Below are 25,432 nucleotides of genomic sequence, written 5' to 3'. Positions count from 1 at the left end.
CAATCCTAACCATGTCTACTCAGAAGGAAGTATTATTAAATTCAGTGGGGCTTACTCCCAGGAAAGTGAGGTGAGGACTGTTGCCTAAATCTGGATCTAATCTGAAGAAGTGTGTATGCTCACGAAAGCTCATACCAATAACAAACTTAGTTGGTCTCTAAGGTGCTACTGGAAGGAATTTTTTTATTTTGTTTCGCAAAACACCATATATTTGTGATATTTATATTTGAGGGTCGCAGGTGGTGCTGTGGTCTAAACCACTGAGCCTCTGGGCTTGCTGATTGAAAGGTTTGGCAGTTCGAATCCCAGCAATGGAGTAAGCTTCCATTGTTCTGTCCCAGCTCCTGCCAACCTAGCAGTTTGAAAGCACGCCAGTGCAAGTAGATAAATAGGTACTGCTGTGGTGGGAAGGTAAACAGCATTACTGTGCGCATTCGTCATGGTCCTCCGTGCACCAGTAGCAGTTAAGTCCTGCTGGCCACATGACCCAGAAAGCTGTCTTTGGAGAAACACCGGCTCCCTTGGCCTGAAAGCGAGATGAGTGCTGCAACCCCATAGTCGCCTTTGATTGGACTTAACTGTCCAGGGGTCATTTACCTTTTTTAAAATTCATGATGGAATAACAACATCAGCAATCCAGAACATTGGGAGCCACTGGAGTGAGACCTTCCCTTCAACTTGCTCATTCCTTGCTATGTTAGTCTGTTCGTAGTGTGACATCTCCCTGGAATATTGTGCTATCGGAATGAAACTGGTGTGCATGTTCAGGGCGCCATCCTCTGTTCCAAGTTAGGGACCCAGCTCACTCTCTGCAGTCCTTTCCCATGGGACCAGGAGAGATACAAGAGCTCACCAGAGCACAGCATCTCCCCTGGCCATTGCAAGACCGCCCCAGAGCACAGCATTGCAAATTCGTGATGAAACTGGCTAAGTAGCATTTTCTGCATGCAGTTCTCCAGCTGAAGTTTCAATCGCTGCTTGATTGCCGCACTCATTTTCAAGAGGTGGAGGAGAGAAAGATACAGCGTGGTTATGTGAAGCAAAGGCTCTCATCCATTGCAATTTGCAAGTAAGATTGTATTTGCTAATAGTGCCATCACCTCTCTGAGCACGGCTGCTTCTGTAACTCAAATTGCACCATCCATGTAAAAGAGGAAGGTATCAGCTGGACTGGGGGAGTCCCAGTGTTTGCAGAAGTACCCAAAACATTGTTATGGATTGCGGGGGGAACCCCACCCCCTTAAACGCTAGAAATTAATAAATGGTAGGATTTTGATTATTTGGGATCTGAAGGGAGAAATACAAGCTGCAGAGGAATTCCTGAGCTCACCTATGCAGAACAACCTGGCCAAGCTAGGGCCATTAAGAAAAATACGGAAGCAACAATGGCCCCATTGAGGGCCATTGACAATGTAAGACAGGTAACTGTCCTGCCCCCTTGCCCTGAGGTATGAACAGTGACTGGGGGTTTGGAAGGTTGCCAGAGTGAGCATCGGGTGACAGGAAAGGAGTTTTTAGCAAGGTGTGCAGGGAAGAAGACTGAAGGGAAGATGGGGATCCATCTTGGGCAGGTTGGCTGCAGGCTGACTGGGAGAATTGCCTTGGGCTCCAGGACGGCACTGCTGTGGGGTACAAGCCCCTCTTGAAATGACCGGATGTTTCGGAGTCAGGGGTCAGCAAACTTTTTCAGCAGGGGGACGGTCCACTGTCCCTCAGACCTTGTGGGGGGACCGGACTATATTTTTTGGGGGGAAATGAATGAATTCCTATGCCCCACAAATAACCCAGAGATGCATTTTAAATAAAAGGACACATTCTACTCATCATGTAAAAACATGCTGATTCCCAGACCGTCCACGGGCCGGATTTAGAAGGTGATTGGGCCAGATCCTGCTCCCAGGCCTTAGTTTGCCTACCCATGTTTCAGACTGAGATTCATATCAACCCCAGGCAGTGTGGCCAATGGTCAGGGCCGGATTTAGGTTTGATGAGGCCCTAAGCTACTGAAGGTAATGGGGACCTTTCTATGTCTAGCTGTCCTTTGTCAACAACAAATTGTCATTTGTGTGTGTGTTGAATATATGCTATATGGTAATTTATGGACCTAATTGGTATCTAAAGCCATTTGCCCATGTTGCCATGCAACCAGTCCACGCAGAATGTAGGCACCCTATATATAGAAAGGAGCAAACCAGTGATATTTTAGGGAACAGGCTAGCAGGCAGGGGGCATTACTTACATCATAGGAGCCTACAAAACACAAAACACTGTTGCTGTATGTAGGTTTTATTTTATTTGCTTTTTATCTTATATTTTGGAAATGTACATCCAGTTTTTTTCTTTAATTTTTTGTGTGTGGCCCCCAAGAGTGTGGGGCTCTAAGCTATAGCTTGTTTATCTTATACCTAAATCCAGCACTGCCAATGGTAAAGAATGATGGGATTTGTAGGTCGCCAACATCTGACGGGAACCTCTGTCTACCTCTCGAATAGAGCATCTTTAAAAGGGAGGATCTTTCCACGTTGCAACACTGGAGGTCCACTTTTTTTTTTTTTAGCTTTATGGTTTACATGTGTTCATGTAGTAGCGCAGATTGAACCTATTACTTACTCCCCGAGCTACACAACCCCCTCCCCTTGTATAACTAAATCTGTTTAACTAATGGATTACTGGCTTCCATATTAGATTTCCAGGGCTTACGCATGACTAAGAAAGTAATCGCTAAATGAGAAGCTTAAAAAACAACAACAACCAAAAACAACAACAGCAACTCAAGCGATTAGAGCTATGGCTCAGGATGGATTAGTAAGGACTTCCTGCTTTCCATCCGCACCCCACCCCATCCCATTCCACTTCTCTTCCCAATTGCAGGAAATAGTTTAAATGGCTTTAAAGTGCTAGTAATGCAGGCAAGGAGGTGAATCAATACCATGGTTAAGGGGAATGATGCATTAGCTTTTAAGCATCACTTGAAAAACAACTACCCTTGGGTATATTAAAAGAAAACAAAACCCCTGCAACAAGGGCGTATTTTAACAATAAGATCTAGCATTCAGGATGGTGGCATAGGTCCCAGTATTGCAGGTTAGTGAGATCACAGTCACTAGCCAATCAGCCCCCCTCCCATCCCCATTCAGCTACAGTGGTATCTCAGGTTAAGAACTTAATTCGTTCTGGAAGTCCTTTCTTAACCTGAAACTGTTCTTAACCTGAAGCACCACTTTAGTTAATGGGGCCTCCCGCTGCTGCCATGCCACCGGAGCACAATTTCTGTTCTCATCCTGAAGCAAAGTTCTTAACCCAAGGTACTATTTCTGGGTTAGCGGAGTCTGTAACCTGAAGCGTCTGTAACCTGAAGCGTCTGTAACCCGAGGTACCACTGTACTTGCTTTTAGGAATGTTCCCTGCCCCTTGCTTCCAGAGCTTGCACAGAAAACTAAAAAGCTACATTCAGAGGAAGCTGATTCACCACGGTGACTGGGCCACTGCAACACTACCCTCAGCCAGCCCCCACTTTGCTGCCTTCATTCTTACACCCCCTCCAGAGAGTTGCACTGGCTGCTACTTTCCTCCTCCTTGCTGTCGCTGTTGCCCTTGTAGAATTCAGCAGGGAGGAAGATGGGAGCAGAACTAGAATGAGTTGGCTATGCCTGTCTTTTGCTCTGGCGCCACCTGCTGTTGGCCTCCCAGCCTTCCTTCCCAGCAGTCTCTATAACCGCCACTGTGTACAATATGGCGCCTGTCTTCACCCTAAGTTGGCTGGTTTAACGGTCGATAAGGGCTCCCTTCCCTTTAATTTTCCGAGAGATGTGTCATGTCAAGGGCTGATTCTTAGGGCTCTCCTCTCCCTGTTAATCTCTGAGGGCTCTCGCTCAAAGTATCAATGCTTTGGTCTTTGCTCTTCCCATTTCTCGGCTCCACTCAGCAAAGCACAATCTTATTTCAAGTGGCATTTATGCCAGGCTGGATTAGATCAATTACCAGCTTCCCCTCAAAGAGAAGGAATCACCAGCGCAGCCGCATACGAGACGCGTCTACCTGTGGTGCACAGATCTAAAGCCTCCTTTTTTCCTCGCAAAAGCCCCCCCCCCCAGTCAGATGTATTACACCTCCACGGCTCCTAGCCCGATTAGACGGATGGAGAAAAAGGAGGAGGAGGAGATGGGAGGCTCTCAATTTTAATCGCGAAGCAAAATGGTCTCACTGGAGAGAAGAGCCCGTTAGATGTCCAGATAACAATGAACAGCGAGCGAGAGTGATGGCAGGGAGATGTAATGACTTGCTTAGGGGGTTGGCCTCTTGAACACAGACTCTTCAATATGAACCGCTCTCCTCAGCCGTGATTGATGCGCAGATCCATTCCTGGGAGAGAGGGCAAAGCCAAGGACACCCCTTCTGGCTTTTGCCTTCCTCCCCAAAGGGCAGAAGCTTGCTTTCTCCTGCTTTCTAAAACAGATGTCCAGGAGCACAAGGCGAGCTCCATGGATCCCCCTTAGATGCGATGACAAAAGTTATTTTTCCTTCTTATGATAGCTCCTTGCACTCAGATCCTATGTTCATTATCCCAGAAGCGAGCATTCTGATTTCAGGGAAGAGGCTATGCAATACAGCACAGCGTTAGGGAGCATAGTTTTAGAGCCATTGATCCAGGATTAGCTGTGCAATGTGTTCTGGATGAAACTGAACTGAAGGGCCAGTTCTGAGGCTTGGGAGAGGGGCGGCTCTTGAATCGCTTTTAAAGCTAGGTGGCAGCAGTGGTTAGAAGTGCTAGGAATGGAAGAAATCCCCCAGTTTCACTTTTTCCCCAACCTGGAATTTAGTTTTCCACATTTCCACACGTGTGTCTGTGTGTTATAAAAAAAGGTTCTCAGGAAAATTCATCAATATTGTAGTGTGACTTTTTCCTAATACACACATTTTTTGTAGGTCTAATCTACATGTTTCCCCAAAGGAATTCTGCCTAATATAATGCAATTTTTTGCATATTATTTTCACAGATACAGGCACTTATAGGTAGTGCTTTTATTGGGGGGGGGGTACTCAAGGGTACGCAGTACTGGCAACGTTTCTTCTAGAAAAAAAAAAGCACTGCTTATAGGCATGATTTATCCTGGCATATGCCTTCTTGTACATATTACTTCTCTTAGGAACTCCAATGAAAAATTCAGGACACATTTTGAAGCACAGTGGTGGTCTTATCCACACTTAGCTTTTGCCCCATGCTCCCTGGGCATCGGTCTGTGCTTTAAAGCTCTGTGTTTGAGTGCTCTTCCCCCCCACCCCCCACTCCTGAGCTTTCCCCATGAAAAAGCTGCTCTTTAAAGCTGAAGCACAACAAAGAGCAATTTGAGTTTTCTACAGACTGCCATTTGCTCCAATTCAGTGGTAAAGAGCGAATTTTCATGGGGAGAGCTCTGGAGAGAGAGACGCAAAAGGTCCAACCCTGCTTTAAATTACAGCGTTTTCGACAAGATTTCCATAAAAGGCAATTTCCAGGCCCTTTGCTGACATCACGAAAGCCTCCAGGGAGCCAGTGTGATGTAGTGGTTAAGAGTGGTGGACTCATAATCTGGTGAACCGGGTTCGCTTCCCCGCTCCTCCACATGTAGCTGCTGGGTGACCTTGGGCCAGTCACACTTCTTTGAAATCTCTCAGCCTCACTCACCTCACACAGTGTTTGTTTTTGGAGAGGAAGGGAAAAGAGATTGTGTGCTGCTCTGAGACGCCTTAAGGGGAGTGAAAGGTGGGATACCAAGTCCAAACTCCTCCTCCTCTTCTTCTTCTTCCCCCTATTTTCCAGGGACAGTCCCGGATTTACAGACACCATCCCGGTTTCTGATTTGATCCCAGAATGTCCCGCTTTTCCTTAGGACGTCCCTATTTTCATTGGAGAAATGTTGGAGGATATGGAGTTATGTGACCCCTGAGCCAAGGAGATAAGTAACTATAGAATTTTAAGAAGACATCTGAAGGCAGCCCTGTATAGGGAAGCTTTTTTAATGCTTAATGTTTTATTATCTTTTTGTATATATTGGAAGCTGCCCAGAGTGGCTGGGGCAATGCAGTCAGATGGGTGGAGTATGAATAATAAAATCATAATTGTGGAATAATTTAATTGGAGAAATGTTGGAGGGTATGCCAATTTTGCAGCAATGACGACCCTCCATTTCTGGGCAACAACTTTGTTGGACTAACAGATCTATCAAAAGTCTGGGTTTTTTAGGGTGGGGGAGAGGTGCAGGTTGGGGTCTGCTATTGGCTGCAACTGTTTACTCCCTCCGACTCCTGGAGCCCTGGAAATGTTTAATCAAAAAACGGACACACAGTCTCTATTACTGCCAAGATGATTCAGGAGAGGTTATGGGGATCTGTTTTGTCAAACCATTACTCATCCCGACTAATAGACTTTTATGGAGATTCTCTCTGGCACCCTTTGCCGTGGGAGGGAGGGAGGGAAGGGGAAGCCGAGCGGCAAGGCAGAACAAAGAGTTCATCGGTTCACAAACCCCATCAATAACGAGAGGATTTGGGGGGAAACGGGGTGGGTCGCCACTGTGAGCGACCCATCTTTCAAGGGAAGGCTGGAGCCTTTCTTAGAAAACAGAACGGGGAAGAAGGGGGATCGTCCTTCAAGAATTTCTAAATCAGGAGTGGGGAAGTTTTTAGGGGGCTGTGGACCACATTCCCTCATGGGAAACCTCCCCCTGTTCCTAATGCTAGAACTCACAGACATCCAATGCAGCTGACCATTGGATGTAAGGAAGTCCTTCTTCACGCAGTGTAAACTATGGAACTCCCTGCCACATGAAGCAGTGATGGCTACCAACTTGGATGAAATATTATATTATACTATATTATTATATTATATTATTATATTATATTATATTATATTATATTATATTATATTATATTATATTATTATACAGTGGTACCTCGCAAGATGAAATTAATTCGTTCTGCGAGTTTTTTCATCTTGCAAATTTTTCGTCTTGCGAAGCACGGATTCCCTGGGTATTAACGGTTTTAAGAAAAAGGAAACAAACTCGCAAGACATTTTCGTCTTGTGAAGCAAGCCCATAGGGAAATTCGTCTTGCGAAGCAACTCAAAAAACGAAAAACTCTTTCGTCTTGCGAGTTTTTCGTCTTACGAGGCATTCGTCTTGCGAGGTACCACTGTATTATATTATAATACAGCCCTATACCCGGGAGTCTCAGGGTGGTTCACAGAATAAAATCGAGATATAAAACCACAAAGTACCCAATAAAAATAAAAACAGCAACGCAACCCAATGGCAGGAAGTGAGGAGGAATTAAAGAAGCTTTTAATGAGGGTGAAAGAGGAGAGTGCAAAATATGGTCTGAAGCTCAACATCAAAAAAACGACGATCATGGCCACTGGTCCCATCACCTCCTGGCAAATAGAAGGGGAAGAAATGGAGGCAGTGAGAGATTTTACTTTCTTGGGCTCCATGATCACTGCAGATGGTGACAGCAGTCACAAAATTAAAAGACGCCTGCTCCTTGGGAGAAAAGCAATGACAAACCTAGACAGCATCTTAAAAAGCAGAGACACCACCTTGCCAACAAAGGTCCGTATAGTTAAAGCTATGGTTTTCCCAGTAGTGATGTATGGAAGTGAGAGCTGGACCATAAAGAAGGCTGATTGCCGAAGAATTGATGCCTTTGAATTCTGGTGCTGGAGGAGACTCTTGAGAGTCCCATGGACTGCAAGAAGATCAAACCTATCCATTCTGAAGGAAATCAGCCCTGAGTGCTCACTGGAAGGACAGATCGTGAAGCTGAGGCTCCAAGACTTTGGCCACCTCATGAGAAGAGAAGACTGTCTGGAAAAGACCCTGATGTTGGGAAAGATGGAGGGCACAAGGAGAAGGGGACGACAGAGGACGAGATGGTTGGATAGTGTTCTCAAAGCTACCAGCATGAGTTTGACCAAACTGCGGGAGGCAGTGGAAGACAGGAGTGCCTGGCGTGCTCTGGTCCAGGGGGTCACGAAGAGTCGGACACGACTAAACAACAACAAGCAAGTTAAGGAAGCCTGATGGATGTAGCCACTGCTGATAAGCAGTCCCACTGATTGGCACCTCATTTCACCCTCCCGAACACGATCATTTTCAGATTAGAGCACCCTGCGTAGCTAGTTCCTCCTCCTTCCTCCTCCTCATCTCCTCCTTTCTTTCCTTTCTTTTGGACGGCTCCGTATTCTCTCTCCTGCAGATGTTTGTTTTGCTTATAAACGTCGCAACTCCTACTGTGCGATCTCAACTAAATAGTACAGTCAGCGAGTAAGAGGCAGGCAATTCATGCAGAGGAACCCTTGAGCTGCCAGGGGAGAATATTTCACACACACACACACACACACACACACACACACACACACACACGGCCTGTAATAAAATGCTGCATCATGCCATCGCCCAATAACAGGAGTGCATCTGTTCAGCATGTCAGCCAACTCAGGATATTAGCTGAACAGGGCTGAAGCATTCCATCACCCTATCATGGTTTTCCCATTTACTTTCCCAACATTTTCATGGCTGCTGAGCATGTTTGATCTTTGTGAGGTGTGTTGCGAGGCGTGTGTGTTTGTCTCTGTGTTAGTGTCATGGACTGGCTGGATGCAGAGGAACGGTTGGAAGAACCGACTGGGGAACCATCAAGGGAAGAAGGCTCAGAGCCAGGGGAGGGGTGGTGGGACAACAATGAGTGGTCAGATGGGATTTAGATGGCTGTGAGAAAGCAGGGATTTTCAGACTCGCCAACTGATTTTCACGGAGGAAGACCACCAGGAATGAACTGCTGTGCTCATTAGGCCAGACACTCAACCAAGGACTCGGCTATACAGCTACAAATATAACATTTTAAGTGCAGTATACAAATCTGTCACTAGATGGTGCTAGCGAGCTAACAGCCAATTCCATATATATTTCAAAACGTTTTTTAAAGCATTTTCACAGCATTTTTAAAATATATGTGTAGATTCAGCCCAAGTCTGTGGAGATCATGTTTTTGTTAATAAAGAGTTAACTCCGTCTTTTAACTCTGTGCTTACTGACTGCCACACTCCTGTGGGTGTGTTCTGGTTTTTTTGTTTGTTTGTTTGGCAAGGGGAGGGAGCAGTTCTGTGAACATTTCTGCAGACATTTCCCTTCTGTTTCCCTTGGACCTGCTTTGGCACCAAGGCTCTCAGCCCTCACCATCTGAGTTTGCTATTGGAGGAATTGCAACACCTATAAACACACACACACACACACACACACACACACACACACACACACTCCTGGGATAACCTTATTGTGATAGATAGCAAGGAACACAGCGGTGCCTTGAGAATTTGTGAGAGGGATTGTGTATGGCATCCATAGCTGTCAACCGTCCCTTATTTGGCGAGAAACTCCCTTATCCCAGCGCCGTGTCCCGCTGCTGTCCCTTATTGATGATGTCCCTTAAATTTCCCGGGTTTCATGCTCGCCTGGCTCGGGAGGGAAGCAGCGGCTTGTGGTCCTCCACTGCAAGAGAGTGAGAGAGAGCACATGCACGAGCTGTGCGTCTCCGTCTCTCCCTTTTCCCCCTCAGGGGCGCTTTGTGAGGAGACAGTTGGCGGCGGGCGGGCAGGCAGCCCCTCTCTTGCGAGACTTCTGCCGTGCTGCCAGGGGAAGCCGGAGGCGGCAGCGGAGATGGCTGAGGAGGTGGCCTGAGGGAGGAGGAAGAGGAGGGGATGGGGAGGGATGCAGAAGGGCGGCGCTTCAGCGGTCGCGGCGGTGCCACAACTACCTCATGCCAGGCTCACGGGCGGCGTGGGCGAGAGTCTCTCTCCCTCCCCCCTCTCTCTCGGGCGGGGAAGGGCCGATGGAACTCCTCGCGCCAGGACGATGGCAGCCCCGACGTGCTGCTTAGCATACCCTCCAACCAGTGCAGCTGTATAAGCTAAGCCAAAATCCCTTATTTTGGCTGCTGATCCCTTATTTTCGAGGCTGCTGTTCCCTTATTTTCAAATTTGTAAGTTGACAGCTATGATGGCATCAGATGTGCCCACTGAACCACTTTGACTTGCAGAACTGGCAATGCCACAGGTGCCACATAATATTCATTCCACACCTGAAGAAAATTGATAATAGTGTGGCAGCCCTTACACTTTGGAACTCCCTGCGTATTGACGCTCTTTGGCGGCCATTTTAAACGCTTGTTTTGGCAAGCCTCTCCAGACATGTAGCTATTGATGTGCTTCCATCTCTTTTTCTGTTAATCTTAATTGTTTTAGAATATTTTTGGCTCTTTTGTATGGATAATTTATTGCCAACGCTGCTCACTCTGTATATTTGAAGGAGCTTCAATAGATAACGGGACCCTGTTCGCCCAAATAATCACAATCATATCAAAAGAGGTTTGGCAATTAGGGACAAGAATCTGTATTTCAAAGGCGCCTGCTGAGAGCTGCCAGACAGCCTCCAGGAGAAAAACAACCCTCTTTCTCATAGCTCCACGAAAACTTTATATCCTGATAACTGAAATTTTTGGGGGGACAGTTTCTTTAGCTCAGTGAAATGAGCAGAACCGTTTAGAGGAAAGAGTTGGCTTTTCAGAGCTCGGCCTCTCCAAGGACTTATCTGTCAAAGACTTTCTCAGGCTCAAAGAGGGAACATCTTGTTCCGAAATGCAGGCTGAAAAAGTCATTTGGAGAAGAAAGAAAAAAAGCAGAAATCAGGGAAATCTTCAAACTGGTTGAATTCTGAAAAAAACAACTGCCAAATGTTGAGTCCGTGCAAGATTTTCCTTTGGGCTAAAGAGGCATTTTCTCTAAGGATAGGGTAGAAAATTGATTTGGTTCACATTTGAGAGGTCAGCCTACCCAATTCACACTTTCTGAGACAATAGTTAACATACTCCAAGAAAAATGAATGTGCCAAATAAATAAACGAACAGTGCAAAGCCCAAACAAAGCCTTCTTTTGAAATCTGCGTGCCACCAAATATTGCAACACAACACACACACACACACACACACACACACACACACACACACAGTTGGGGCTGGTAAAGATCCCTGTCTGAAACCCTGGATAGCTGCTGCCAGTCAGTGTAGGAATTACTGAGCTAGATGGCAGGAAGGCAATGAGTGTGCACCGGGGGAAGGGGGACCACAGTCTGACTTGGGAGAAGGGGACTAGTGATTTGTAGGGATCTGTACTAGCTTGTTGTCTTTGTCCATGGAGTTTTCTTGGCAGGGATACTGGAGTGGCTTGCAGGTTCCTGCTCCAGGTGAAGGCTGATCGCCGAAGAATTGATGATTTTGAATTCTGGTGCTGGAGGAGACTCTTGAGAGTCCCATGGACTGCAAGAAGATCAAACCTCTCCATTCTGAAGGAAATCAGCCCTGAGTGCTCACTGGAAGGACAGATCCTGAAGCTGAGGCTCCAATACTTTGGCCACCTCATGAGAAGAGAAGACTCCCTGGGAAAAGACCCTGACGTTGGGAAAGATGAAGGGCACAAGGAGAAGGGGAGGACAGAGGACGAGATGGCTGGACAGTGTTCTCAAAGTGACTAACATGAGTTTGACCAAACTGCAGGAGGCAGTGGAAGACAAGAGTGCCTGGCGTGCTCTGGTCCACGGGGTCACAAAGAGTCAGACATGACTAAACAACTCAACAACAGTACTAGCTTGGAGGCAAGAGTCAGAGGCAGAGGAAACTTTAGGGTTGGAGCACAGGATGGCTCAAAAAAAGAGAGGAGGAAGAGGCAAGTCAGGCAAGTGAAGGGCTAGGTGTTTCCCCACCCTCTCCAGCACCACTATCTCCCAGAACCAGGAGGGGACTGAAAAGGGCAGAGCAGAGGCAGCTTCCACGCAGGCACAGTCTCTGGTTGTGTGCGTGCAGCCTGTCAGCAGAAGCTACATAAATTGGTTGAGGGGGACATGGCTCCCTGTTGCTGCAACTGCTACATAGGGTATGGATTTGGGAATAGCTGCCTAGACACTAGACTGATGTGTTTGGGTGTTAGGGTGCTGTAGGAATGACTGTGTCAGCTTTGACATTAAATAGTTTACTATGTGTTGTGCTCATTGATTTGGCTGTGACCCTTCACGGGCCACAACGTAGGAATATCACAAAAATTAGCATCAAATCATTTCTCCCCCCCGCAAAAAAATATATTTACAGTGGTACCTCTGTATGCGAACGGGATCCGTTCCGGAGGCCCGTTCGCAACGTGAAAAGAACGCAACCCGCAGCAGCGTATCTGTGCACGCGCGGGTTGCGATTCGCCGCTTCTGCACATGCGCGTGGTGTCATTTTGCGCGTCTGCGCATGCGCAAGCGGCAAAACCCAGAAGTAACCCATTCCGGTACTTCCAGTTTGCCACGGGACGTAACCTGAAAGAACGTAACATTAAGCGGGCGTAACATGAGGTATGACTATATTGAGATTGGGAGCAAACTTTCCACCTGAAGAGCTCCAGGCAAAAACCCAGCTTTTATCCCAATTAGGGAGAACTTGAGCTGGTGGCTGTTGGAAACCCAGGTGGGATAATCGGAACATTAGCATGTTTCCCCTCCGGCTGTTTACTGCTGTGTAAGCAGTTTGGTCCCTACATGGTGTAGGATGTCGGGGGGGGGGCGGGCGATTCTGGCATGACGGCATGCAATTAGGATGTCTTTTGGCTACCCGGGATGATCAAAGAACGCTTGATGTGAAAGGGAAAGGAGGGAAAAGCGGGTTGACACTGCCCAGAATACCGAGAGCTGTTTGAATTTTCGTGCGGCAAGGCTGAAAAACAGAAACAAATTCGCTCTTCCCCACGGTGTTCTACATCATTTCCCGAAAGTGGCATCTTGTTCTCTTTCCTTTTACTTCATGTTTTCCGAGGAGAGACAGATGCAAGCATAAATATTACATCTGGATTTTTTAAAAGAAGAAATAACCGCTACGGGAATCCCCCAGCTAGTACGAAACAAGCACAGAAGCCAAAATCGGGAAAGACTGGGAGGAAAATAAACAGCGTTCAGAACTTCCTACTCGTCGTCTTCCTTGGGGAGATTTGCACGTGCTGTTTTTATCGCTGGGAGAAAGAAGAAGGGACCAGAAGGACAGGTTGGGCTTGTGCCGGGGATTGGCATGGCCTGGTATAGGCTGTGTGCCCCTAGGGCAGAAAGGGAACCCATTGATGAAAACTCCCTGGACCAAACGCAATTGGGTGAGTGAGAAAGGTAATCCCTATTTGTGGCTCCCTCTACAGCAGCCTTCTGCACCCTGTGGCCCTCCAGATCTTTCTGGACTCCAACTCCCATCATCCCTCACCACTGGCCATCAGATATCGGAGAGTATGCACCAGCGCATCGTAGGAGCATAGGGACCTGTCTTTTTCTGAGCCAGGTTGCACAGTGTTGTTTACCCCAGATTGAGGTTGAATCCTGACAAGACAGAAGTACTGTTTTGGGGGGACAGGAGGCAGGCAGGTGTGGAGGACTCCCTGGTCCTGAATGGGGTAACTGTGCCCCTGAAGGACCAGGTGTGCAGCCTGGGAGTCATTTTGGACTCACAGCTGTCCATGGAAGCGCAGGTCAATTCTGTGTCCAGGGCAGCTCCATCTGGTACGCAGGATGAGACCCTATCTGCCCGCAGACTGCCTCACCAGAGTAGTGCATGCTCTAGTTATCTCCCACTTGGACTACTGCAATGCTCTCTACGTGGGGCTACCTTTGAAGATGACCCAGAAACTATAACTAATCCAGAATGTGGCAGCTAGACTGGTGACTGGGAGCGGCTGCCGAGACCACATAACACCAGTCTTGAAAGACCTACATTGGCTCCCAGTACGTTTCCAAGCACAATTCAAAGTGTTGGTGCTGACCTTTAAAGCCTTAAATGACCTAAAGGAGTGTCTCCACCTCCATCGTTATGCCTGGACACTGAGGTCCAGCTCTGAGGGCCTTCTGGCCTTCTGCGGTTCCCTCCCTGTGAGAAGTGAGGTTATAGGGAACCAGGCAGAAGGCCTTCTCAGTAGTGGCGCCCACCCTGTGGAATGCCCTCCCACCAGATGTCAAAGAGAACAACAACTACCAGACTTTTAGAAGACATCTGAAGGCAGCCCTCTTTAGGGAAGCTTTTAATGTTTGATGTATTGCTGTATTTTAATATTTAGTTGGAAGCTGCCCAGAGTGACTGGGGAAGCCCAGCCAGATGGGCAGGGTATAAATAAATAAATAATTAAATAAGAATTATACCTTCCAGGTGCTTTGCACTAGAACTCCCATGCCACACACTTGTTGGGCGCAGAGGAATGATGGGAGGAGCCAGCTGGGGAACCAACAAGGGAAGACGGCTCAGAGCCTGGGGAGTGGTGGCGGGATGATGGTGAGTGGTCAGAGGGAGAAGACTGGGAGGAGGAGGTGTCGGAAGCTGAAGAAGTAACAGGGTTTAGTGAGCAGGGAGAGTCTGTGGCAGAGAGAAGTTCAGAATCAGAGGCAGAACCTGAAGCAGGAGAGGAGGGAGGCCAAGAGGCAGAGAGGAGTCTGGCTTGTGAAGAGTCATCGGTGTCTTGACCTCCTGCTGCAACAAGCTCGCCTCCCCGCTTGTCTCCCAGAACTAGAAGAGGTATGAAAAGGGTGTAGAGGTTGGCTGCATGCAGGCACAATCCGTGATTGCTTGGAAAAAGCTCTGGTGAGGAGGGGGCTTAGACGGCTGCGAGGAGGTGGGGATTCTCAGTCTCAGCAACTGCTTTAAGGGGGAAAGACCTACCGGAGATGAGTTCCTCTGCTCATTAGGCCTGACACTCCTGTGAAGATTGTGCTTTTGCTAACAAAGAGTTTACTCCAACTTGCACAGTGTGATTTACTGCTGGCTTGCTCCTGATGTCCCATCGGCCTCAGTCGGCACAGTGAATGGTCAAGGATGGTGGGAGTTGTAGTCCAAAACATCTACCAGCCACCACATTGGCTACCCCTGGTCTACACTGACTGCCAGTGGTTTTCTGACTCAACCTGAAGATGCTATTGGGGAATGAACCTGGCTCCTGCTCCATGCAAAGCAGTCTCTCTGCTACTAGGAGGCAGCTCTTCCCTGATCTCAGATCCTCCTTGCTGTTCCCCTCCCATTTTGCTACATTTTGTTTTGAGATCTGAAAGAGCCTTGGGTCCCAGGCTTTGATAACAGCAGCCAAGAGCCATCCTGGCAATAGGCTAAGGCGCTGAGCTTTGCTTCTTTTTGCTCTCAGCATTACACAGCAGCCCCAGGCAAAGCCCCTCAGGAGCACTTTCTGATCTCAAGTTGCCTGCTCATGAGGTACTTAGGGAGGAAGCCTGGCTCTGCCAACTGTTGTTTGTTAGCCTGGCTGTTTGCAAGCTAAGCCAGGGTTTGAGCAGCCCCACACGTACAGGGATGATCCACAAAGCTCTGCTTGCAAACCCCAGCTTTCTGACGCAGCAAAGCTGCATGGCGGTAAGCTGGCTGAAGACGGAGAACAGGAACGTTCAATTGCTCTTGGGGTTTGGACGGTGGAAGAAAAACTTTTAGTGATCTAGCGTCTCGCAAGCCCCAAGGCTGAAAATGCATTTCTTGGCAAAACACGCTCAATCGGAGAACATGAGGCTTAGCCACGGCCAGTCACAGTTTCTCAGAAACATGCTCAGCGGCACTGAAAACAACACCCCATTTCTCTTTCGGCAATTTCCCAGCGAAAATGTCCACAGCTATTGGGTCTTGTTTTCCCATTGTCCTCTCATGCTCTCCGCCAACAACTGGGTTGGCTTACCTTCTGTGACATCATCACGTAGTCAAAACTGATTGGCTGCTTAGCATCACGACACCGTTCTATTCACAAAATGGAAGTCGGGAAGCCTTTTCAAGCCAAAGCTTGAATTCCCTTCTCGACAACCTTCAGGAGTCACATGACCATGGTGGGCGGGGCCAGAAGCAAAAGTGGGTGGAGCAAAAGATGTCAATTCTCTCACACATCCCACTCTAGCTTCCACCCAGGCAAGTTTCTGTTACGATATTCCGTTCCACCTTAACAGATATCACCACAGGTGATACAGGTTACACATAAAGGTTCCTCTTTACTCTTCCCTGAGGGGATGCGGGTGGCATGCCCTGTGAGTTAAACCACTGAGCCTAGGACTTGCCAATCAGAAGGTTGGCGGTTTGAATCCCCGCGATGGGGTGAGCTCCCGTTGCTTGGTCCCAGCTCCTGCCAACCTAGCAGTTCGAAAGCACGTCAAAGTGCAAGTAGATAAATAGGTACCACTCCGGCGGGAAGGTAAACGGCATTTCCGTGCCCTGCTCTGGTTCGCCAGAAGTGGCTTGGTCATGCTGGCCACATAACCCGGAAGCTGCACACCGGCTCCCTCGGCCAATAAAGCGAGATGAGCGCCGCAACCCCAGAGTTGGTCATGACTGGACCTAATGGTCAGGGGTCCCTTTACCTTTACTTTAATAAAGGCATTGCCCTAATATGGATTTCTGAATTTCTCTTACATGCCCACACAGCTACATTTCCTTTTTATATAAGAAGAGAAACTCTTCCATGTCAAACCAAGCCATACCCACCCCCCCAGAGCATAAGAAGAGTCTGAGTGATGGATCAGGCCAACATCTGCCTTGTCTAGCATCACTGTGGCCAAACTGAAGCCTATGCGAATCCTGCAAGCAGGAGCTGAGCGCAAGAACACTCTCCCCACATGGGATTCTGAGCAAGTGGCATTCAGAAGCATTGCTTCCTCCACCTTTGGAAGGAGAGAACAGCCATTATGGCTTGTAACCATTGATAGCCTTCCTTGACAGTTGTGATAGTTTGGACCTATGATGTACTATAGCTACCAGATCAAATCAGCCCTTTCTTCCCTCTCCAGTCTTGTCTCCTGGGGCCTCCTACATTTCTTTGCACAGATTTTGTATTGCTTTCAAATAGCCTTTCTGAATGCCATTCTCTGTTTTGGAGAAAGAGAACAACAACAACAACATTTTTACCTCACCCATCTGGCTAGGGCTTCCCAACCACTCTGGGCAGCTTCCAACAGGATATTAAAAACACAATAAAATATCAAACATTAAAAGCTTCCCTAAACAGGGCTGCCTTCAGGTGTCTTCTAAAAGTCAGATAGTTGTTTATTTCTTTGTCATCTGATGGGAGGGCGTTCCACAGGGCAGGCACCACTACCGAGAAGGCCCTCTGCCTGGTTTGCTTTAACCTTACTTCTCGCAGTGAGGGAACTGCCAGAAGGCCCTCAGAGCTGGACCTCAGTGTCTGGGCTGAGCGATGGGGGTGGAGACGCTCCTTGCTGAGAGACCTTGATTGCAATTAACTGTATTCTGTATCAACATTTCCAGAGAGGAGGAATGGGTCTACCACAATTGGAAAGATACTATGATGCAGCCCATAGACTAAATGTCATTCGTATGATAGCGTAAAAGAGAAGATTCAGATGCAATTGGAATTTGATGAATGTGTGCGACACAGGCCTCCCATTTAACAAAGCTATCTGAGAAATGATAGCAAACCCATTTGCAAAAGCAGAATTAAAGATCTGTCAATCCTGGATATCAAAATCAACACTGCCTATATCACCACTGGTTCCTTTTGCATTTCATTCCCCCGTTTACACAGATGATAGAAAATCGATGGATATGAAATGGAAAGAAAAAAGGCTCACGCAGATTCATTCGCTTTTATGAAAGTGATATCTCTCTTCCAGCAGGCCAAGCCATGGAAAGAACTGAGGGGTGAAATGTGAATTGGCTTTTAATCTATCAGGTGATACATTTTATCTCAATTCAACAGTTAAATCTCATGCAGTTTGAGAATCATAGAATCATAGAGTTGGAAGAGACCACAAGGGCCACAGCTGTGGCTCCTCTGCGGATGGAAGTGTGCTCCACACCCGGTGGTCATTCCTTCACATCTAAACATATATTAATTCGTGGCAAAGACCAAGAGATCGCTCTGAGGGAAACTAGTAAATGGTTTGGAGCGCTCCAGTTTCTCTTTTCAGATTGACTTAAGTTCCATTGCGTGTAACAGAATGTAGCACAGCAGTCTATTGAAGGTAAAGAGCCTTGTGCTTTCAGTGTTTCTAAATGCTTAGCTTTGGGACATAGACAGCGACAGCTCCTCACTGTTCTTCCCACTCACCTTCTCCAGAGCGACCTTAGGAGCCCATCCTCAGTGGTTGACTCTCCCCTTTTCACCCCAATAGTCTCCAATCAGCACAAAGGGTAAGAAGTCATTTTCTCCATGCCAGAAATCTCCCCTTCCATGCTGACTGGGCAACTCTAGGGCAAGGGAGGCAGAGATCCTGCTGGATCCCTACTACAGAAGGAGCAATGGATCTTCAAGCCCCTTGCAATCCCAGATCACTATGCCTCTGCTAGAAGGGCCCATAATCACTTCCAAATTTTAACTGCATCAAGCAAACGCTCACTTTCTTTCCTGATTAGTTCCACCCACACACACCCGTGTGTGTGCTTGATGAGGTGATGACTTAAATGAAGTGTCATCATAATAATAATAATAATAATAATAATAATAATAATAATAATAATTTATTTATACCCCACCCTCAAAAACAAAAAACCCCCAAACAAACAGTTGATTAAAATATAAGTTAGAATACAGTTTAGAATTCAGCTTATTTATACCCCACCCATCCGGCTGGGTTTCCCCAGCCATTCTGGGTGGCTCCCAACAGATCAAAAACAGAATTAAACATCAAACATTAAAAACTTCCCTAAACAGGACTGCCTTCGGATGTCTTCTAAAAGTCAGATAGTTGCTTAGAATCATAGAATCATAGAATCATAGAGTTGGAAGAGACCACAAGGGCCATCGAGTCCAACCCCCTGCCAAGCAGGAAACACCATCAGAGCACTCCTGACATATGGTTGTCAAGCCTCTGCTTAAAGACCTCCAAAGAAGGAGACTCCACCACACTCCTTGGCAGCAAATTCCACTGTTGAACAGCTCTTACTGTCAGGAAGTTCTTCCTAATGTTTAGGTGGAATCTTCTTTCTTGTAGTTTGGATCCACTGCTCCGTGTCCGCTTCTCTGGAGCAGCAGAAAACAACCTTTCTCCCTCCTCTATGTGACATCCTTTTATATATTTGAATATGGCTATCATATCACCCCTTAACCTCCTCTTCTCCAGGCTAAACATGCCCAGCTCCCTTAGCCGTTCCTCATAAGGCATCGTTTCCAGGCCTTTGACCATTTTGGTTGCCCTCCTCTGGACACGTTCCAGTTTGTCAGTGTCCTTCTTGAACTGTGGTGCCCAGAACTGGACACAGTACTCCAGGTGAGGTCTGACCAGAGCAGAATACAGTGGCACTATTACTTCCCTTGATCTAGATGCTATACTCCTATTGATGCAGCCCAGAATTGCATTGGCTTTTTTAGCTGCCGCGCCACACTGTTGGCTCATGTCAAAACTGAACACTCCCTCCAAAATATTGTTGATTTTATACAAGACACTCACTGACCTATCCAATGGACAACGCTTGGCTAATAAACAAAATTGGGAAAAGGACCCAGGTACAGGAATTGAAGCAGCAGATTGCAACAATCTATGGACAACCTTTCCCCACCCCCTCACAAAAAATCATCATAAACCTGCATTTAAGTTAATACATAGATGGCATCTAACACGTGTAAGACTCAGCTCGGCAGACATAGCATCTTCTGCAGTGTGCTGGAGAGTGTGCAAGGTAATTGATATGACTTTCCATATGTGGTGGACATGTGAATTAGTGCAACCATTTTGGGGAAAGGGTATTTACAGAAATAAAGAAAATTATGAACTGGGACATGCAGTGCAATGCAATGCATGCCTAGGTTTATTAACAATTTTTAAAAATACTCAAATTACGGCAACAAGGAACTTATCACCTTTCTTCTGGTAGTGGCATGATTAAAGGTAAAGGTAAAGGGACCCCTGACTGTTAGGTCCAGTTGCAGACGACTCTGGGGTTGCGGCGATCATCTCGCTTTATTGGCCGAGGGAACCGGCGTTTGTTTGCAGACAGTTTTTCCGGGTCATGTGGCCAGCATGATTAAGCCGCTTCTGGCGAGCCAGAGCAGCACATGGAAACACCGTTTACCTTCCCACTGGAGCGGTACCTATTTCTCTACTTGCACTTTGACGTGCTTTCGAACTGCTAAGTGGGCAGGAGCTGGGACTGAGAAACGGGAGCTCACCCCGTAGCAGGGATTTGAACTGCTGACCTTTTGATCGGCAAGCCCTAGGTCTCAGTGGTTAAACCCACAGCGCTACCCGCATGATTACTTATAGCAAAAACTGGAAAGGGCATGATGAGCTACACATCACATATTGGAAACAGAGTGTGTGGACAATCTGAGAAACTAACTAAGAAAATACATGCCCTGAAGGATGAATCTGATACGGACAATTTTGTTGAAATATGGCATCCTTTTAGAAAATATCCAAATTTTCAAATAATCGTAAATCACCAATTACGCATATAGATTTATGGGAAAATCTGGTGCATTGGTCTCCTGTGGGGGTGGGAAACCAATTGTTTTGAAAATGTTTATGCTTAGAGTCTCCTCCTTGAAAATTAAGAAACCATTTAAATCCTAGAACTTGCCTTGCAGATGGCACTCAAGCTAGATGCTGCTTCTTGGACCACTGCTGGTGTATTCCCATATTCTGATGTCCGCTAGGAAGAAAGTTTGCCCTATAGAAAGGTCTTTGGAGAAGAACCAGGAAACAAGCCCTTGACATTTAAACAGCAGCCTGACAAAGGAGGCAAATGTCAAGGAAACTGAGTAAGTCAGGCAGAATCAAGGCTTCTGTAGGTGGAAGCATGGAAAGGTAGATTAAGGATGATGGGGCAATTTGAAGTCCCATCTGCACTATGCATGTGAAGCAGTATCACGCCACTTCAAAGAGTCGTGGCTTCCCCTCGCCAAAGAATCCTGGGAACTGTAGTTTGTTAAGGGTGCTGAGAGCTGTTGGGCTATTCCATTTCCCCGCACAGAGCTACAATTTTCAGCTACAATTCTCTCTCCTAACATGCAAAGCAACTTCCCCTATAAAATGAGCTTTTTTCATGGCATTTTCACTAATTTATGCATTTCTATGCACACTTGACCCTGGTGCAGTGCTGGATTTACATATAAGGTAAACAAGCTATAGCTTAGGGCCCCACTCTCTTGGGGGCCCCCAAAAAAATTAAAGAAAAAACCCTGGATGTGCATTTCTAAAATTTAAGATAAAAAACAAATAAAATAAAACCTGCATACAGCAACAGTGTTTTGTGTTGTGTAGGCTCCTATGATGTAAGTCATGGGCCCCGCCTGCTAGCCTGCTCCTTAAAACATCACTGGTTTGCCCATTTCTGTATATAGGGTGCCTACATTGTGCATGTGTAAATGGCTTGAGATACCTATTAGGTCCATCAATTACCATACAGCATATATTCAACACAAAACCCGACAATTTGTTGTTGACAAAGGACAGCTGGACATAGAAAGGGCCCCATTACCTTCAGGAGCTTAGGGCCTCATCAAACCTAAATCCAGCCCTGCCCTTTTTTTTGAACACAGCGCTTAGCTAAAAAAACTGGGCTACAAAATTCGGAGACATGTGAATATCCAAGGCTGGCTGCGTTCTGGTCCTCACATTGTTTTGCAGAGTGCGAACCAAGTGGATTCACTTCTGAATGCAAGTCAAATCCGATTCCCCCCCCATTCCTACAAAAGCCAGCTTAACGGGAGACAAGGGCCACCTACCTGCTCGTGGTACTCTATCCCCATGCTCAGTGTATTGATGAGAATGGCGATCATAATCCCCCGGTTGAAATACTTGCTCTCCACTATTCTCTTCAGCTTGTTGCCAAACGCCTTCCAGAACCTGGCTATCTTATTCCTCTCCTTTGGCTCTTTCTTCTTCTTCCTCTTCTTATTCCTCTGCTGCTGGATCTGGTCCCTCTGGTCCCCGTGCTTCACATCTTGCGTGAACTCGTAGACGCCGGTGTTGTCGTCGCCCGACTCGTAGCTGTCCGACTCGCTGAACTCGAACTCGGGGTCCTGCAGGATGCTGGCGCAGTAGGGGCAGTTCTGCAGCTCACAGTTCAGCATGTTGGCCTGGGGGCTGGGCAGGGGGCACTGCACATTGAAGCCAGACAACCTGCTGGACGTCCGACAAAGACCTGCAAGGGAAGGAGGTGGATGAGATGAATGGGAACAGTTTGGGCCTTCCTACCTGGTGGCGCTGTGGTTAAACCACAGAGCCTAGGGCTTGCCGATCAGAAGGTCGGCGGTTCGAATCCCCGCGATGGGGTGAGCTCCCGTTGCTCGGTCCCTGCTCCTGCCAATCTAGCAGTTCAAAAGCACGTCAAAGTGCAAGTAGATAAATAGGTACCGCTCCGGCGGGAAGGTAAACAGCGTTTCTGTGCGCTGCTCTGGTTCGCCAGAAGCGGCTTAGTCATGCTGGCCACATGACCCGGAAGCTGTACGCCGGCTCCCTTGGCCTGTAAAGCGAGATGAGCGCTGCAACCCCAGAGTCGTCCGCTACTGGACCTAACGGTCAGGGGTCCCTTTACCTTTACCTGGTTCTTAAGCGAGGCTTGAGGATTTGATTACGGTAGGGTTGACATATTTCAAAAGGTGGAAATCTGGACACAAGAGTTGTTGAGCTTCTTTGCAAAGTTTTCGAGCTATTTTTAAGGAATTTCGGCAAACTTTCAACACATGGCTTGCCATGTGTCTGTATTTCCCCAAACATTCAAGTGGTCTCTGCCCAGACATTGCTTCCGACTGCCATATTCCAGCTATGTCCAGGAAATTCCGAACGTATGGCAACCTAGCTGAGGGGTGCAATTTCATTAACAGCCTACATGAGCAGCTGGGTGCTCTTAAACCTCTCGCCCATGGGAAAAACGTGTCCCCATTAGGCCTTGTTACATAAAATTGGTTTAATTCACACTGACATGGGATTGCCTATATGTATTGGTGAAAGAGTTTAACTGAGTGATGGCCAAACTTGGTCCTCCAGCTGTTTTAGGACTGCAACTCCCATCATCCCAAGCTAACAGGACCAGTGGTCAGGGATGATGGGAATTGTGGTCCTCAAACAGTTGGAGGGCCAAGTTTGGCCATCACTGGTATAACTGGATGATTCCATTGAAGCTAAATTAAGAGCAAAAAGGGCTATCTGAGCTGCCTTGATAATTGACTTATATTGTTCTCAGGAAGCTCTGACAGTAGAATGTAGCTGTTGTGGCAAATCGCCACGGGCAGACCATACGCTCCATGAAATGCACTTCAACACAGTACATGGTTAATTTGAGGAATTTGCTCAACATTAATGGTGGTGGAAAGGTCTATCAGACCTTGTGTGCCTTGATTGTTGGCTCCTATTGGGCCATCCAGCTAACCATTGTCAGAAGCAGAAGGAGCCTCTCCATCCCCATCGTTCAGCCCGGACACGGAGGTCCAGCTCCTAGGGCCTTCTGGGGGTTCCCTCGCTGCAAGACATAAGCGTACAGGGAACCAGGCAGAGGGCCTTCTCAGCTGTGGCACCCTCCCTGTGGAACGCCCTTCCGTCAGATGCCAAGGAGATAAACAACTATCTTATACAGTGGTACCTTGGGTTAAGTACTTAATTCGTTCCGGAGGTCCGTTCTTAACCTGAAGCTGTTCTTAACCTGAAGTATCACTTTAGCTAATGGGGCCTCCCGCTGCCGCCGCGCTGCCGGAGGACGATTTCTGTTCTCATCCTGAAGCAAGGTTCTTCACCCAAGGTACTATTTCTGGGTTAGCGGAGTCTGTAACCTGAATTGTCTGTAACCTGAAGCATCTATAACCCGAGGTACCACTGTAGAAGACATCTGAAGGCAACCCTGTTTAGGGAAGTTTCTAATGTTTGTAGTGTTTTTTTAAATATTCTGTTGGGAGCCTCCCAGAGTGGCTGGGGAAACCCAGCCAGATGGGCAGGGCATAAATAATAAACAATAATTTACTTAATTAATTAATTATCCTTATCCAGCGGGGCTTCTCCTTTGATTTCACAACTGGCCTTCTCTCTTTGCCTGCTGAACCTAAGCCGAGATACCAAACCCTTCCCGCTCTTACCATGTTCTCCGACCAAATGATGGAGCTTCCCAAAAGAGTCCACGTTCATATGCACCGGGCTATTGACCACAGCCACGGGAGTGGTGCCGCCACTGCTCCCGCCATTTTTCTGCCCCACCGACGCCGGGGTGACGCCAGCCCTGGCAACGGGAGAAGGCAAAATGGTCGGGTAGTTCATGTTGCCGTGATTGGAGAGCTTGACCCCCGCCGTGACGCTGGAAGACTTGCATTTCATCGGGGGCCCTTCCACGTGGCAGTCTGCATGGTAGATGCTATGGACGGACTCCGAATCTGGAGCCGCAGAGTTCCGGAGGTTGGGGGATGGCGGCGGAAGCATGAGTTGACTTCCAGGCTTCATGACCTTGAGCTCAAGGTCGCAGATCTCAGGGTTGGAGCGTGGCCCGTGAGGGCTCCCGTTGCTGATGTGATAGTGATGATGGTGATGATGGTGGATCAGGTGGTGAATGGAGGTGATGCGCTTCTTGCTCCGGCGGCCTTGGCCGTCGTCTCCGCCGTTGGGGTTGACCTTTTTCCTTCGCTTGCTCTGCCAGTTGTTGTAGAGGCGCAACGTCCTCCTCTTGACTTTCCTGAAAATGTGGCAGATGTATTTGAGGAGTTCCTCGTAGCAGCTCCCCGGCTCGGAGAAGCTGGCGATTGTGCTGTCGTTTGAGAGGTAGCGGGCTCGCTGCTCTTGCATCAGCTGATTCTCCCGCTGTTTTGTTTCGGAAAACTGTGTTGCTATCACAACCAGGCACAAGTTAATCATGAAGAAAGAACCAACCTGGAAGGGGACAGAGAAACAGAGCAGTTGCAATATCATTCTCCACCCCCATCATTCAGCCCGGACACTGAGGTCCAGTGCCGAGGGCCTTCTGGCGGTTCCCTCACTGCGAGAAGTGAGGTTACAGGGAACCAGGCAGAGGGCCTTCTCGGTAGTGGTGCCTGCCCTGTGGAACGCCCTCCCATCAGATGTCAAGGAAATTAACAACTATCTGACTTTTAAAAGACAACTGAAGGAGGCCCTGTTTAGGGAAGTTTTTAATGTCTGATGCTGTATTATTTTTAATATTCTGTTGGAACCTGCCCAAAATGGCTGGGGAAACCCAGCCAGATGGGCGGGGTAAAAATAAATTATTATTATTATTATTATCATCATCATCATCATCATCATCATCATCATCATCATCATCATCCGGGCCAAGCTGTACTAGGGTTCAAAGCCCTGAATTAAGTTTAAAAAAGGTAAAGGACCCCTGGACGGTTAAGTCCAGTCAAAGGGGACTATGGGGTTGCAGCGCTCATCTCACTTTCAGGCCAAGGAAGCCAGTGTTTGTC

The 25,432-nt window shown here is 47.5% G+C and overlaps 1 protein-coding gene across 3 annotated transcripts in view; it reads right to left on the bottom strand.

The window, feature by feature from the left end:
• The window catches only part of CACNA1H (calcium voltage-gated channel subunit alpha1 H), a 385,850-nt gene that overhangs the window by 101,638 nt on the left and 258,780 nt on the right, over window positions 1–25,432 (bottom strand). For all 3 annotated transcript variants that reach the window (XM_053365819.1, XM_053365821.1, XM_053365820.1), the window contains exons 9-10: window positions 24,098–24,878; window positions 21,755–22,173 (exon numbers count right to left, since the gene is read on the bottom strand). In XM_053365819.1, the coding sequence (XP_053221794.1) occupies window positions 21,755–22,173; window positions 24,098–24,878 (1,200 nt within the window). The remainder of the gene's footprint in view (window positions 1–21,754; window positions 22,174–24,097; window positions 24,879–25,432) is intronic.

Source organism: Podarcis raffonei, chromosome 14 (genome assembly GCF_027172205.1).
Source record: "Podarcis raffonei isolate rPodRaf1 chromosome 14, rPodRaf1.pri, whole genome shotgun sequence".
Taxonomy (NCBI): Eukaryota; Metazoa; Chordata; class Lepidosauria; order Squamata; family Lacertidae; genus Podarcis; species Podarcis raffonei.
Note: the sequence above shows the minus strand (reverse complement) of the source record. Positions and strands in the feature narration are given on the sequence as shown.